General features: G+C 36.6%; 1 protein-coding gene across 1 annotated transcript in view; it reads right to left on the reverse strand.

Moving 5' to 3' along the window:
- LOC121430489 (serine/threonine-protein phosphatase 6 regulatory ankyrin repeat subunit B-like) overlaps positions 1–17,196 on the reverse strand; it is a 68,899-nt gene that overhangs the window by 36,255 nt on the left and 15,448 nt on the right. The window contains exons 3-6 of the mRNA XM_041627766.1: positions 14,724–14,822; positions 9,664–9,777; positions 1,546–1,749; positions 666–767 (exon numbers count right to left, since the gene is read on the reverse strand). Of these exons, the coding sequence (XP_041483700.1) occupies positions 666–767; positions 1,546–1,749; positions 9,664–9,777; positions 14,724–14,822 (519 nt within the window). The remainder of the gene's footprint in view (positions 1–665; positions 768–1,545; positions 1,750–9,663; positions 9,778–14,723; positions 14,823–17,196) is intronic.

Below are 17,196 nucleotides of genomic sequence, written 5' to 3' on the forward strand. Positions count from 1 at the left end.
TGTAACCTTTTTGAAGCATTTCACTATGTTTTTTACTATGTAATTCATTGTTCCAACACGAACAAGTAGACATGAATTTTTCAGTTCCGGCTGTATGTGGGATTGTTTGATCAATGACAATATTTTAATTGAATGAAATTATTTTGTTTGAAGGTCATAATCCAGTTTACCAATCTCAGAAAGTATCACATAATTACCATGAAAAAGACAAAAAATGAAGGTGTCTACATAGGCCTATCAAATACAGTGATGTTTCATATGATATTAAATAACAGAACAAAACTAGTTTCCAGAAAACTAGTTTTAGGACTGCAATGAAAATGGGGTAGCTACAATAGTTTCCAGAACAACACATTTCCACTTTTTTATAAAGAATACTATAGACATGGGGACAGTTTCATAAAGCTGTTCGCAAGTTAAGAGTGACTTTCAGAACGACTGGTGATCCTTTCTTGTGGTAAATGACATTTACCATCAAATGTTCATTGGTGATTATTTAGCGCGTAAGAAAGGTTCACCAGTCGTTCTTAAAGTCGCTCTTAACTTACGAACAGCTTTATGAAACACCCACCTGGGCTTAGACTGTTTTCGGTTGGCAGCCTCTTTAAAACTTACAATAATGATAATGATAGGAATGAAGATAGTAATATTAAAGGACACCATACCTTGTCATAGATATTTGGATTAGCTTTCATCTGATACAGGTATTTCAAGGCATTCTCGTCACCAGACATGGCTGATATATGAAGCGGTGTATGGCCATCTTGCTGTGAGGGACAGGGAAAATAAACATTTACTGTCAATCAAAAATAGTCAAAATAAGTTCAAGAACATTGAAGCTACATAAAAGCAATCACAGTGGGTGACTTTAGGGAGCCCATTTGCCCATTTTTTGTGCAGGAAAGGGTTGGTATGGAAGTACCCCCACAAGAGGGAAAGGGATGGGGTAATGCGATAATGCTACATTGACTAGTCATGGAAGCGGGAGTTCCTGGTTCAAATCCTGGAAGGTGCAGAGAGAATTTATTACATCATTTTTCTATGAAATTGATATCATATACCAAACATATACCAAAGATCGTGGGTTTAAGTCCACCCTGGGCGGATGACTGAAGCCAGAGCGTTTTGTGTATACGTTTCTCTCCTGTTCCATAGATGCAGGCTATGTTACAGTGGAAAACACTCTATACCTCGGATAGGACGTTAAATGGAGGACCCGTGTAGAGGAGAGTCACCCCTTTTGCACGTTAAGAACCCACTGCACTTTTCGTATAAAAGTAGGGGGAAACCCCAGTGTAGTGGTCCACCTGCCCTCCCCTAATCAGTTATATCAGGATGAGAAACTTGCGGGTCATGACAGTGATTCAGTTCGCTTTTCGCCTCCCTGGCACAGGTGACACCAAACAATTATTAATAATAATTCTTTTCATGCAAACAAGCATGAAAAATTTGAAATCATATTATGTAAGATCCCCCGTTCCACTTATTTTTTAAAGACACCTGATATGTGTATTGACATCTTAATTTGTATAAAAGTATACTTACATTTTGAATATCAACAGGACTTCCATTATCGACGAATAATTTAATGATATCTAGATCTTTCTTTCTACAGGCTAAATGAAGGACTGTGTCCCCATCCTCATCTCGTGAATGTTTTAACTGATCTTCCTTGAAGTTTGAAAGCAGTTCTTTACAAACGGCGATGTTGGATGCCAGAACAGCCAAGAAGAGAGGTATAGATCCATCCTGCAGAAAAAAAACGAAGATGAAAATGATAGCAGATTTAACAAAAGATATTTTCCAGGTTAACCAGCATGTGTAACCAGCGTGTAAGCTGGTTAACTAGTAACTTACTAGCTGGCATCTAGCTTTGTAGGCTATTGCAAGCTTGAATGATAGGCCTATGTATGTAAGTGCTTGTTGAAAGGTCGTTTAGTAACAAATTTTTTGCACACCTGTTAAAAATATCGCAACCTGCTGTTCATAGGCTGGTCGCTATTTATTAGCTATTTCACAGCATGTATGAAATTAATTGTATGTTTTAAATGTGTGTAATCATGATATTCTCTACACCACTCAATTCATGTGCATATCCTTGAATGGAGAAATATACTTGCATCTGGCACTGCTTCTTCCAGCAAATGAGATGACCAATCGGTGTTTATTTCAAACACAATAGTTTTTACAGTGTATTTTCAAGTTTTCATGCTAAATGTTGAAGCTCTCATTAAAGACTTGGCAGTTATAAGCATTTCTATAAAGAGTAAATAGGAGAAAAGGAGAGAAAGGGAAAGAGATAGCAATAACCTTGTTACAAACTGTCCTATGGTAAAAAATGGAGTAGCTTTAAAACAAGTTCTGCCTCTTTTGAGATTATTATAACAGTATAAAAAAGCATGCACACGAAAGTCATGGTGAAAGAAAATCTCAAAATAGACACATTCATGCTTATGCTGATGAAAGAGAGTCTCAAAATAAACACATTTATGCTGACTAAACTTTGTTTTTATGCCTCAGTCTGATTACTTGGACTTTAATATCAATTGAGATATGGCCTCTCTATAAATGGATTTAGAATTATGGGTTGCATATTTACTACAATTTTGCTTGCCACTGCTATAAATTATGACCTAAATTCTGGCACAACTCTTTTACCCCTTCCCTTTCAAAGTTATACAATGATTTTGGCACAATCCACCAGAAAATAAACTTTATAATCATTTAGTTTTTTTGTAAGTGTAATTATTGTTCTGAGTGCATACCATCTGATGTCAATTACAAGCAAATTAATGATTTAATTTGATAACCTAGATTATGATGGGTCAAAAGAGGGGAAAAAATGAGATACGAGCTTCCAAGCTGAGCCTCGTCTCTGATCAATTAGAAACATAATATTTGTCTAATGTAAACCTGGGGTAGATCATTCAACCTTCCAAACATTGATTAGTGTCTGTCTGTTGAGATATGTTGAGGGCTAAATACAGATTTGAGAGCCTCCTGATAAAACAGACTGGTCTATTTGGGGGTAACATGGTCTCTATATTTCATGGTCAAGCATCATGTGATCGAATAATATACTTGTGAGATGGAAAATATGATATTTAACCATATTTTGGACTGTTGGTCCCTGTATTTCCCTTTCCGAGTATATCATTGATGCCCTCTTATTGGCATATCATATCCAGGTGGGGGCGTAAGGGACGTGCTCCACCTCTACACTGTAAAAAATGAAGTGCTAATTTAGCACTTACGGTGCTTATATAGTGACTGCACTACAAGTGCTGATTTTCTAGTTCAAATTTAAGCTAGAAAATCATCACCCGTAGTGCAGTCACTATACAAGCACCGTTAGTGCTAAATTAGCACTTCATTTTTACAGTGTATATTTTTGAGTATCCAACTACGAAAACTGTTATCTGCATCCCCTCGAATTTTATATTCACTCTCTTCGTCCCCTTTAATTTCCAAAAGCCTGGATCCACCATAGGTTCTTACTATTGGAATGTCATTGAAATATATCTCCATGTATCTATTTGGAGCAGCAAGAATGTTCTACCCTATATCCTAATATTGTTTCAACCTTCAGATTAATTTACTTGGGACAACATTTTGCAAAATTATGTAATTCATCAATATTTTTATCTTCTGACAGGTCATTAAAAGTACCTTGATACCAAAGAATAACTCTTAATATTTAATTTATTATTATTATTATTATAAAAACTTTTATTACCTTTCTCAATTCCTCAGTTTCATGGCAATTCAGAGAATAAAACCCCTTTCTAAAATATGGATGTCATTAAAAGTATAATTATGATCCCTAAATCATAAGAGCATTAGGCCACATACCAGTAAATGCCAATAATCATGAAGAATTTAAAAATGGAAAGAGATGGAGGGGGACATTTTGGTCTATTTTGGCCGTGTTTATGCTTCCCCTTTTCAGGCCAGAATCAGCGTTTCCAAACGTGATTAGTCCAAAACACAGTTGCGTCCATGCTTACTTTCATTTAAACGATGTTTGAAAACGCCGATCGTAAACTCACAAATAGGTACGTTTGTAAACATCGTTGGACCAGAATCAGGCTTTATGGGGAAGTATAAACAGAACCACGATCGTAAACGTGTTTAAATGACGTCATTTGGTACATGTTTCCGGTGAGATGAAAATCCGTAGGCAAATACGGTTGCATTGCTCCATGTTATCTCCACGTAATAACAACACTCAGAAAAAAAAATTCGCAAAAAGGCGCACTTAATTTGACCTCGCTTTCCTGCTCAATGAAAATTACAATGCGAAGCCAGCTGGAGATCGTGATTTCACCTCTGAAAAGTTAAGTATAAACAGCACTTCAAGAACCATGTTTACGATCGTCTTTTTGAATCGACGTTTGAAAACGCTGATTCTGTCCTCGCAATGGAAGCATAACACACCCTTTGAGACACAGCTCAAAGACAGACAGACAGCAACAGAAACTGACAGGCACTAGGCATATTTAGACAGCTCCAAAGTTCAAGAGTTTGTTCCAGGGTATTCTATGATTGGGAATTTCACCCCATTCAGAAAATACCAGGCATTTTTACCAATGTGAAAGCAAAATCTGTAATATCCCCAAAAGAAAATATACACTAATTAGAAGTACTTGCTGAAATTACTAGAGTTTTTACAGGGAATTTTCCAAGATGGCAGGTATTTTGGCAGTGTGAAAGAAAATTACGAGAACGTTCTCAACCCAGACCATAGTGCGCATGCTCGCAACTTCAAGAACTTACCCAAAAAGTGTCTGCTTTGGGTCGTTATGAATGCGGAAAATAATAAATTGGTATTTCGAGCCTGAACAGGTTTGATCAAGGTGATAAAATATTATACTAACGGACGAAGAGAGAACAAGGAACAGGGCAATACAAAAAAGTGCATATAATAAATTAAGCCTCACAATTTAAGGCCAAAAATAAAGCAACAAAAAGGGAAGTGAGAATGGAAGTAAAAATATGAAAGTATATCAAAGTTTACTGGGAGGAAAAGGGGGAACATTATAGGGGCATTTATCAGTTATGACACACATCAGAGGAAAAGAGCATTTCTGAAAAAAATGTATTTTTCTCACAGGGATAAATTGCACCTGTATATTTGAGAAAAGGAAATTGAAAGCGGCACCTTTTCTTGCAAAATGGGCAATTAAAACTTGATAAATTGAAAAAGGCAATGAAATATATAGGCCTCCTCCTTCTCACTACTGGAGAAGTACCTGATCTCAACAAGGAATTTATATTACATACATAGGCCTTTATTTATGAACTTGATTACATGTAACTATCATTGCAGGTGATATTTTCAAGTAAGATCGTCACAACAACCTGATCAATTTGGAACAGTTCAAAATTACCTCCAATTGGTATGTGACAGGTCCACCCTATTGGCAATGGCATTCCCGCTTCTAATTATGTCTCCTTACAATACATTCTACAGCATTTCGCTACCAAGCGCACCAAGCAAGTGTAGTTTTGAAAGATGTCAACACGATACCGATACCGCACCCTTCAATCACAGATTGATCTTTGCCAGAAACAAAACATGGCTGATAAAAGAAAAATCTGAATTAAAAATGCAGACCTTTATCACTGTCAATTCCACTTTTCCTAAAAGTTACTGCTTGTCAGTTTAAGACTTTAAAATTGGCCTATAAATCCAGTAAGCAACACTGAATCATCTGCATTACATTGTTCATAAAGATCTTAGAATTCTGGAGAAACTGATCAAGATCGAGATCCATGTTCATATTTTTTGCCAATGTTAATCTTCATTTACATCTCATTTCGTATCTGCAATCCTCGGATGAATTCCTTGAAGTTGAAAAAAGAAACTGTGCTACAAAAGTGACATGATGTTGAACATGATCTATAGACACCCCACATGGTCATGTTACGCACCATTAACTTTGAATGAGTGAATAGCAGAGGTAACCATAGGGAACAGATGAGGTCAAAGGTCACATCCAACTCGCTATGGCAATGAGCTGTGTTGAATATTATTCACAAGCTTTCTAGAAATTTCTAGTCTTTATAAATTACCCCAAGGTATCAGAATTGATATATTCATGGGTAGAGTTGTAGACAACTTGAAAGGGATTATGAAATTCAGATGTTCAGACAGGAGAAAAGAAGAATATCAAGAAAATTTTAAGAAAAATCGTAATCATCACATTATAAAACATGCTAGATATGAGGACAAAATTGACACCTGTTACTTAATGCTCAATGCTCAATAACAAAACAAAACAAGATTAAATCTGGTAAAACATAAACTAATACCCCTTTCATAAACCCAATTAAAATGAATTAGGCGGCTAATAGCAGCATAATTTGGTCGTAAAATTGGAGGAGGACAAGAGTTATCCGCATTACTCTGATGCTGCTATTATCCGCATAATAGCAGCATCGGGACAAGATTTTGAGTTTATGAACGCATTTCCAAATTATGCGGATAATTGCCATGGTGCGGTCACAAGGTCACCCTTTTCCAACACAACCGCATCGGAGGGGGCGTGTCCAGTTGTCATGGCGATTATCCCCCTTTTTCAGGACGGGCGCTCGTAGAAATAATGCGGCTTATTTTCGGAGTTTATGAACGCAATTTTTATTGAATTATCCGCATTACTCTTAGGCGGCTAATTGGAGGATAGGTTTATGAAAAGGGTATAAGTCCTGCAAAGCAGAACATGAAAAACTTTGTGGAGTATTAGTGCCCTTTGATAAATTCCTAGCAGATATTTTCAGCATATCAGTGTCAACAGAGCAACAGAATTAAAGCATTGCTAATAATTCATTTCTGTTTAGTAGACCATGTCCTGGGGCCCGTTGCAGAAAGAGTTGCGTTTAAACGCAAGTCAAAAAATCAATCGCAAGTCTCAAATGCGCGCTGTTGATTGGTTGAAAATCAAGTTGCGCATGATTTTTAGAGTTGCAATTGATTGCAACTCTTTCTGCAACGGGCCCCAGTTGAGAGAACCATGGGAGAATAGAATGAGGGTCAAACATTTTATGACGGAACAAACTATATTGTTGTCATGGCAACAAGCCATATCTAGGTCATATGAAAGGTCAGTGAGACTACACAGTGTGTCAGGTGTGTTTATACATATTGATAATACTTGTCAGAATAAGTGACCATTCAAATACTTGGGATCTCAATATTGAATACTTCATACGTCTACATGTACATCTTGTTGCTATAGTTGATATTGTTGTCGTGGAAATTTAGGACTAAGTTATCGTTGCCTAAAGAGAAACACGGATGTTAGCATAGGCTACTAGACAGGGATATTTTTTTTTTTACAAAGAAGTGTTTTCAAGTCTTCTCCTATTCCGTGTTGAGTTTGTTGCGTGTTCCTAGACAGAGAAAGCAACAGTTGCTGCAACATCAGTATAGCTCTGTCAAGTATTAAATGGATGGTCCAGGCTGGAATTATTGATATCTCAATAAATAGAGTAAAATTCACAAAGCAAAATGCTGAAAATTTGATGAAAATTGGATAACAAAAAACAAAGTTATTGAATTCTAAAGATTTGCATTATTCTGGTGAAACAGTTCTAGGCATGTCATTATGAATATTCATAAGGTGGGCTGATGTCATATCCACAATTGTTCTTTTGTATTTTAGTATAAGAAATAAGGATTAATCAATTTTTTCTATCTAGAACTAAAATAACTGGATTGACAACTGATTAAGTGCATTAGTTATTTATTGCCACAACTTATTTCACCATAATGGAGACACAGCATTTACACTATGTATGAAAAAATGAAACATTTATAATTCCATGTAATAACATAAGAAAAGGGAAAGTGGGGATGTGACATCATCAGCCATCCTAATGAATATTCATGATGATGTGCATATAATTGTTTTCACAGCCCGTTATCAGCCCGGACCATCCCTTTAAGTGTCAACCCTAGCTTTTTATCCAATTACTTTCACATCAAAATAAAATAAGGTAAAGTACCTTGGATATCGGTTCATTTTCTCTTCCTCATCTTGTTAAAACTCCTTTCTAATCTCTTTATTTTAGTCTTATACTTTTGAAAATTCATTGTCCCTGTTTGATTTCAGATAAATTTAAGGACTGATGTAATTCAAAATATAACTGAAAAAGAATTGAGAAAGGGGACACTTGTAAGGAAGCCAAAGTTCAAAATGTGAATGAGGTTACAAAACTGATCATGTGAACGGGGCAGAGATTAACATCAGTTGTCATAATGAATCCTTTGAACAGCTTTCATACATGGGAAACTGTCAGGGTTAATTTACTCAAGGTATATGATTGGCCAATTTCTCTCAAATCTTCCACCAGTGCTAACCACTCAAATTACCCCCTCGCTCTTCAATTTAAAGATAGGCTGACACAGAACACATGCGGTGTTCAAGGTACTCTCTCATTTGGGAAGTCATTTCACTTCTTGTATTAAATTTAAATGCAAACTAAAAGTAATTTATCTTCCACATAATTGACGAAAAAATAAATTAGTGTAGAAGGGATTGGAGAAAGTTCAAACTACATGTAAGGGAATCCGGGTAGTTCTCTCACTTCTCATTTAATATTAATACCAACCAGCAACCACACATTATCAATTATTAAGATTATACAAGTAGGGTAATGTACATGTATTTATACATACCAACAAGCTATTTAACACATAAAGTGCAAGTGGAAAGGTGAATAGCCCCCAAAAAAGTACATTAAAAAACCTTGTTGAATATTTGACTCTTTGGCTAAGAGATGCAAACAGCTTCAGAAATCGTGCATGACTGTTAAAGAGGTATGTAAAATAGCTTTGATGTCTATGGCAAAATTTCAAAAGGGTCTCCTTTAGTAGGCCGAGATCTATTTGTGAAAAAAAATAGGGTGCAAGAGGAGAGCTGGTACCGGTAGTGAGAAACCAACACATAATTAAAGGACAAGTCCACCCCAACAAAAAAAAGAAAAATCCAACAAGAATAACACTGAAAATTTCATCAAAATCAGATGTAAAATAAGAAAGTTATGACATTTTAAAGTTTCGCTTAATTTCACATGACAGTTATATGCACATCCTGGTCGATATGCAAATGAGGAGACTGATGACGTCATCCACTCACTATTTCTCTTGTATTTTATTAGATAAGTATGAATTATTCTAATTTTCTCATCATTGTCAAGTGAAACAATGATTAATTCCTCCCTGAACATGTAAAATTAGCATTGTTTAATACTATATGGTTCAGTCAAGTTCGTCTTCATTGTCAAATCTGTAAAAATGAAATATTGTATAATTCAAATAATAAAAAACAAAAGAAAGAGTGATGGACATCATCGACTGACTCATTTGCATATCGACCAGGATGTGCTTATAACTGTTTTGTGAAATTAAGCGAAAATTTAAAATGTCATAACTTTCTTATTTTACATCCGATTTTGATGAAATTTTCAGCACTATGCTAGTTTGATTTTTCTCTATTTATTCAAATCAACATTTTCCTCGGGTGGACTTGACCTTTAATACTATCAAGGTTTAAACACAGAGAGGGGGGAGATCGGAGACAGAAAGACAGACATACATGTAGGTGTATCTTCCATGATAATATACCACATGTTATTGGTTTTGCATAACAAGCAACTTACCGCATCTCTAGCGAGTCGCGCCTCTTTGCCTGATATGCGTAGGAGTTGCTGGACCAATGAAAGACCTCCGCTGCTTCGTGATGCTGCTATGTGTAAGGGAAGCTGGTGTAGTTCCTAAAAGTAAGACAAGGAAAAAACAAACATAATATTAATATCAGCAATTATTGTTAAATGCTACAATTCTATGTCAAAGAACATTCATGTTATTGCCAACACTTCAGTACAGTGTGGTCTAATATGGTACATGTATGCTTTGTAATGAAAAATAAATTAACATTTAAAGGAAGTATATTAATCATATCAATTCAGTCTCTTTTATAGCAAAATTGAGATAATCATTGGAAACTGATGTTTTCAAAAAAATTGTGCATAATTTTGTATTTCTACCCAACACCCCTAAAGAAATTTCCAAGCTTGCGGGAAGCGTGCGACTAGCTTGCGCAAGCTTGCGGCATGCTAGTAACTAGCATGCGGCTAGCTTAATAAGCGTGTGATATGCGTGCAGAGTAATAGTTAAGCGATCTTTTAGCGAGCAGGGACTGTTCGCTAGCATGCACTCGCTTATTAAGCGAGCGCCCTGCTAGTCGCATGCTGGTTACTAGCAAGCGGCACGCTTAAATTTCGGTAGGCGCAGTGCCTAGAATTACTGAAAAACAATCCTTATTGGTCAACAATTCACTCATTCAGGAAAATCTACTCAAAATGACTATCATGGACTTGGTTTATTCTTAAATTCTTTGTGTAAATTCACTGTGTACATACATATTTTGAATTGTAACCTGTGAATTGCAAACATGTTCTTGTTAAGCCCTCATATTCCCAGCGGGGGTCCATAGTAGATATAATATGATAACATACTATCTTATCTGATGTGTAAGCTCTGACATTGAAACGATTTTGGTGAACACATATATTGTTCACGGCACGCTGTTTATAAACTGTAATCTCAGAATTCATCTTAAAAAAAATAATGAGTTCAAACGCTGTATTTAGTTTGCAGTTTTACAGTAGCAATCGCAACCAAGCAATTAAATTGAACGGACTCGTTATGGTCTATTAAAGGTATGTCATACTACAGCTCTGTTTCTATGCAAACATAAAGTGTCTGAGTGATATTTAATCTGATACCACTCAACCTGATTACATTGTAAACATGTACACAACAGAGCTTATTCATTCAATACTATAAGCTTAGAAATCCACACTTGTACGAAATCATTCAGTTCAAACAGTCAGGTTTTACAATGCAAGAATGATTCTGGACTAAAAAAGTATCAATACTATCCTACATTGTAGTCTGGCCTAGTAGAAACATAAAATGGAACAGCCAACCTCAAGATGAACTATGGACCTAAAGGTGAAAGGTCCATGATCCAACCAGAGAAGTGGAACTCCCACTTCCCTCATCCAACATTGAGCTGACTTTAATTGTGAATTCCTGGACAAATCATGAGTAATTGGTCAGTCGATGTTTATCCTATCTGCATGTAATCACTTGTAAATGTATTGTGGTTGGCCAAGAAAAAAGTGTTTCTGCTCAGAAACCATGGAATAACCAAAGACACTAAACTTTTATATTTAGGGGAGACCGGGGTTAGTTGGAACATGGGGTAAGTTGAAACATTGTAATTTTCTTTAACGCCTGTAAAATGAATTTATGCAATACTGCCCTCAATTTATTGCAATAATAATTCTACACTGTTGTATTATTAATGGCAATAAATTGAGGGCAGTATTGCATAAATTTATTTTACAGGCTTTAAAGAAAATTACAATGTTTCAACATACCCCATGTTCCAACTAACCCTGGTCTCCCTATGATTGAACAAACGATCAAGTGCCTTTAATCATTATCAACAGAAATATCTTTCATACTGGCCTACAAATATGCATCTATTAATTTGAATAATTTCACACTTTAACTTGATCCACATTCTTCCAATTCCATTGACAACCCCACGTAGCATTCCTGCATTATTACGAAAGAAACATATCAATTTCATCAATCTTAATCAAAAGAAATAGCCCCGGAGGGGGGGGGGGGAGCTTGCGTGATAACATCCGCCTGTTATGCAGAACAGTCTATAGGTGGTTTCAGACCGCCTCGAAGTTCGTGAGTTCCAGGTATTCTCTGATCGGGAAATTTACCCCGATCAGAAAATACCAGGTATTTTGGTAATGTGAAAGCAAACTACGAATAATTTCCCCGAAAGAAAATACCCGCTAAATAGTAGGTACTTGGCGAAATTACGAGAACTTTCGCTGAGATTTTTCCAAGGTCGCAGGTATTTTGGCAATGTGAAAGCAATTTACGGGAACTTTTAGCCCAGAGTGTCGTTGGGCGCAGGTGCCTCGGGTGGCTGCTGGGCTAGTGATTTTGAATCTCGTGCCTTGCCTGCTTATACAGACCATACTGCGCATGCTCATAACTTCAGGAATTTATCCCGAAGGGTATGTTTTGGGGCGGTGTGAATGCAAGAATAATTAATGGGTATTTTTCAGCCTAAAAAAGTTCTCGTAATTTAACAGGGATTCTTATGATCGAGGCGGTTTGAAACCACCTAATGATCAAACAGGTCTTTCAACTTGGATCTCCAACTCTTTTTTTCAGTCAATGCCTTTATCCGGTCATGCACCACCGTCTCGCTTTGTGTGAATTTCCAAAGCTTATCGTTTCTAGACCCACATGGTGAAGAGGCAAAGTCGACAGGAGTTTTGTCAACAATGAGGAGGACTAATATACATGATTTGTCATATCGGCATGTATTCACAGGTAGTTAAATCCACATACCGAAGGAGGAGAATAATAGAAGTTCCAGCGTTGCTACGCCATGGCAACGTTGAATGAAGAGTCATACAATAAAGGACACGGAAGAGCGGGTATGTGGGATCAATGCGCAAAATATTTAGTTATAGAAAGAAAATTGAATGAAATTAATTAACCGTGTACTTGTATATTGTGAGCAAAGTTCAGCTTGAACAAATTTGGAAGAGTTATTTTGGTATTAAGGAGACCACCTGTCCATTATAGTGGTATATTAATAAAAGATGTAATAATGTTTGATTATGCTTTGTCGTGTGGATTTCACGTTACACAAGATCAAATCCACCTTTATTTACCTAAAAAACTCAATTAAAAAGCCTTTGTGATTAGATGATTATAACTTGAAACTCAAACATTGATTGCACCATGCAGTCATAATTTCATGACTCTTTTATTTTCAGTTAAAAAAGAAAACCTTGGATAATTGTGCTACACCAGTGATCAGGAAGAAGTTTTTTAGTGATGGCAATTTACTATTGCCCTCCTTTTCCCTGAAAATTTACAAAGTTCAAATTTCAGTAAAAGGACAAAAACCAAGAACTAGCCAGAAAATGAGATAATTGTTCCTTGATCATTACAACTATGTAAGTTGGTTTTGATTAAGTTTGTTAACCTTGACTGGAAGGAAACTTGGGTTGATGGAAACAGGAGTATTTATGAAACAAAAAATGTTGCTCTGGGTCAATCTATACTAGGTCCATATGATCGCATACATTGGTAATTCCGAAGCTTCGTTATTCCGAAGGTTCGTATTTCCGAAGGTTCGTGAAACGAAATGAGTTGTGTAATTCCGAAGGTTCTTTAGTCCAAAAACGAAGTGAGGTTCATAATTCCGAAGGTTCGTTAGTCCGAAAACGAAATGATTAACTAACCTTATTTCATTTTTGGACTAACGAACCTTACATGTATGTCGTTTTCAGATTATCAAACCTACGGAATAACGTACCTTCGGAATAGCATCACAAATGTTCGGATTAACGAACCCTTTTACGTTTTCAGATTAACGAACATCGAGGTATGGGCAATTTACGTGTTTCGGAATTACGAACCTTTGGAATTATGAAGTGTAACCCATATGAGCATACATGTATGCAGGGAAATCACTAGCTTTAGAACAAATACTCAGAAAACCAATGACCATTTGTTTATAATGATATGGTCTCACAGGCCTAAAATAGTTCCCATAGACTCTTGTGTTTAAGTCCCGGGGGGCCACTTACATTGACGAGTGGATACCATGCGCGACCAAAAAAACATGTAAAAAGGATGTCTTTTTCACGACAGGGCACGTTACGTACGTAACGTGATAAGGGTGTCAAAAACACAAAAATTATGAAAAAAGGGTATCTATTTCGCTAGGAAAATTACGTGTTTAGGGTCGAATTTGCGGGGATGATAAAACAAAATTAAAATGTTTTATAAAGGATGTCCTTTTTGCCCCAACACTTCGTGTTTAGAATCCGATTTGCGCGAGGTGTAGAAGGTTGGGTTGTACTAAACCAAATAAGGTAAAGCCGACGACCGAAGGACCCCTAACAATAAAACATTCCCGTACTTGTTTAGGGGTTCATTTCAGGGAATATTTGCCAAGAGTATCGTTTTGTGTCCAATACTTGTTAAGGGTTGGGTTTCACACGCCAATACTTGTTAAGGGGTGCATTTTCAGAATATGGAAATTACGTGTTTAGGGTGCTTTTCGAGACCCCATGGTCGCGCATGGTATCCACTCGTGAATGGAAGTGGCCCCCCCCTGGGGTTTAAGTGGCACTTAAAAGAATCACTGAAAATAAGGATGAAAATCGGGGGGGGGGGCAAATGTTTACTACCAGCGTACAGGATATCTGGCAATCCATATCTGACAAGAAAAGGGTCCCTCGACCGGCTCATTCTAAAAATAAATCTGAATTTAATTTTATGAAGACGTCTCCTGAATGATCAAATTCATCACCTGAAACAGTAAAATAGCCCTAATCCTTCCGCCAGTCAAATAAAGTTCCAAAGTTGGTGATATTTCTTCCCAATAAATTGGGAAAAGGAAGTTGATTAGTTACTCTCCATAGATTCAGTGTTAGATGGACGATCATATTCATACACTTTGTCAATCAGCTACATGTATATCAAAATAAAAAAAATTGAGAATGGGTTGGCTCGAATGAATATCTTTTGCCTTTCCATTGTTAATAGGCCCTTGCAATCATATGCCAATGTGTTCTTAAATCTGAATCTATTTGCTTACCCCTCCGTGAATGGTAGCATCAGCTTTCTTGAGAACCATTAGTTTCATCATGTCATCTTTAGCTGAGCCTGCCGCAAAGTGTATCGCTGCTCGACCATCCTGGGTGAAAAAAAATTAAAGATAATAATAATAGGCATTTATATTGGGCAATCTATCTAGAAATATTCTATTCCCATGCGCATTGTTATTATTACCAGAGCTTTAGCTGCCTTTCAGCGCTCTGTGCATTTCTTCCCAATTTCATTTCGAGGAATTAATCCTGCTGGGTACCCATTCACCTCTCCTGGGTTGGGTGCAGCAAAATGTGGATAAGTTTCTTGCTGAAGGAAACATGTCTTGGCTGGGATTCGAACCCATGTCCCTGATTGAGAAACGAGAGTGGCAACAACTAGACCATGACACCCCCATGCTAAGTGTTCAGGTAACATTTTGAGATTAAAAGAAAATTCTGATTAATGAAAATAATTCAAGCATGTGAATTGGAGTTTAATTCTCAGAATAAAACAACCAACAGTCTCATACTTAAATATCCACTGTGTGTATAAATTAGTGATAAATAATAAATATGAACATGATATCATTTTGCACTAACTTCCATTTATTGAAAAGCGGCAATTTCAAAACTTTCAATATCAATGTTAGATTTTAAAAAGAACCCGATTTGTTACTTAAAAATTGTCACTTTTTAGCAGTTTAAAAACAGCCATCTGAATGTCTAAAATTGCATCAATCATCAACTATGAATTATTTTAAATTGTCTAAGTCAATACTGGAAACAATAAGATTGCAAGATATTTGATAAGGTGTCAACACACATAAGTTTTAGCAACAATATTCACAAACCCTGCATGTACAGTACATATACATGTACATTTGATCTTTTTTCTTTTTTGCATTTGAAAACTTGAATTGGAGACTTATGTAACAATAGCACTGGATTTCCCCAGCCCCCTCCGATAAAATTTTAATGATTACTGGCTCCTTCTTTCATTTCTATGTGTGTATTTTATCTCTATGGTTCAAAGTTCAAATCATATAAAATATTCCATGAACAGCTTCATTCAAAGAGACAATGGTAAAATAAAATACAGAAGAAATGAATCTTATAATCATGATGTTTAAAAGTTACACAAAGAGGTGACGTTCACATGCTCTTTATCATAAATTACAAAACACCAAGACATTAAGAAATATAATGTCTTTCAATATTTCCTTTATGTATCCCAGAAGCCAATATATTAATGTGTTGTAGCTTGTCTATGGTGTGTGATAAATGGTGTCCTATAGCACTTTGAAAGTCAAAGGTACTGTCTTAATTGACAATTCAATCTTTCTCTGATTCCACAGAAGTGATTGAATTTCATATCCCATGAAAGGCTCTTTAAAAACTGGAGGGAAAGATTATGGCTTTTGAGATGGTGATGATGACGGCGATGATGATGGCGATGATGATGATGGCGATGATGATGGTGATGATGATGGCGATGATGATGGTGATGATGATGACAATGATGATAGCTACGACAACTACAATAAAAGCACTTCTCCTCTTACTCCTCCTGCTATTACTCCCAGCAGACAAACTCTGGATTGGTATGACCCCCAAAAAGCAAAATTTTGATACTTTTTATACTGGGGGCTTGTCAAATTTTCTAAGACAGTAATGACCACTTTTGTCAGATTTTCTAGGAGGGCATGTAGAATGTACGACTACCCATTCCATCTCCATGGACAACCATTTCTAATTAATGAGAAACCCATTTTTTTAGAGCAAACTGCCACTACTTCAAATATCAGAGGCTGCGGTTACCTCAATTTGCTGAAATTTTATTTCAGTGCACCTGCACCTTTTCTCATTGTGATACCATACTGGTTCCTTTCTACCTCCATGCCGGGACTGGTCTATCCCTTTAAATCGTATATTGTCTTTGACCTCTGACATGCTACAATCAGTGCAACACGCCAGGGGGTATCCTCAGCTCACCAATTTATATCAAATCTCACCAACTTAGGCACTACCAAACACATCCCATGGGTTTGAAAGTAATGAGGTAATGAGGTGAAAGTAGAGGATCCCCTAGCTTACTGGATATTGATACATGTAGCTACTGAGAGGGTCAACTGAGAGGTCAAGATTCCTACTGACCACCAGAGAGATTGTCCTATCAAGCTGTACTTCAACTGTGAGACCACACCCTTGATGCTCTCAGCCCACTCCAAAACCAGGAATTATAGCCCGATAAGAAAATTTTTTTGACAGTTTTAAATCTAATTGTACTCCCCCCCAAATACTCGCTAATCAATAGGTATACTTCCAAGTTCGCTGGTAATCTAACACTGTGGAAGTAAATTTTGATAACTTTCCCAACCTAATATCCCGTATTCTGAACTTGGGTTTAAATTAAACCCTGGTTTGATGTGGTTTACCTATGGAGAGTCAATTGGGGCGCAAATCCCAAACAGTAGGTTTTTA

The sequence above is a fragment of the Lytechinus variegatus genome, chromosome 17, assembly GCF_018143015.1.
Source record: "Lytechinus variegatus isolate NC3 chromosome 17, Lvar_3.0, whole genome shotgun sequence".
In the NCBI taxonomy this organism is placed as follows: Eukaryota; Metazoa; Echinodermata; class Echinoidea; order Temnopleuroida; family Toxopneustidae; genus Lytechinus; species Lytechinus variegatus.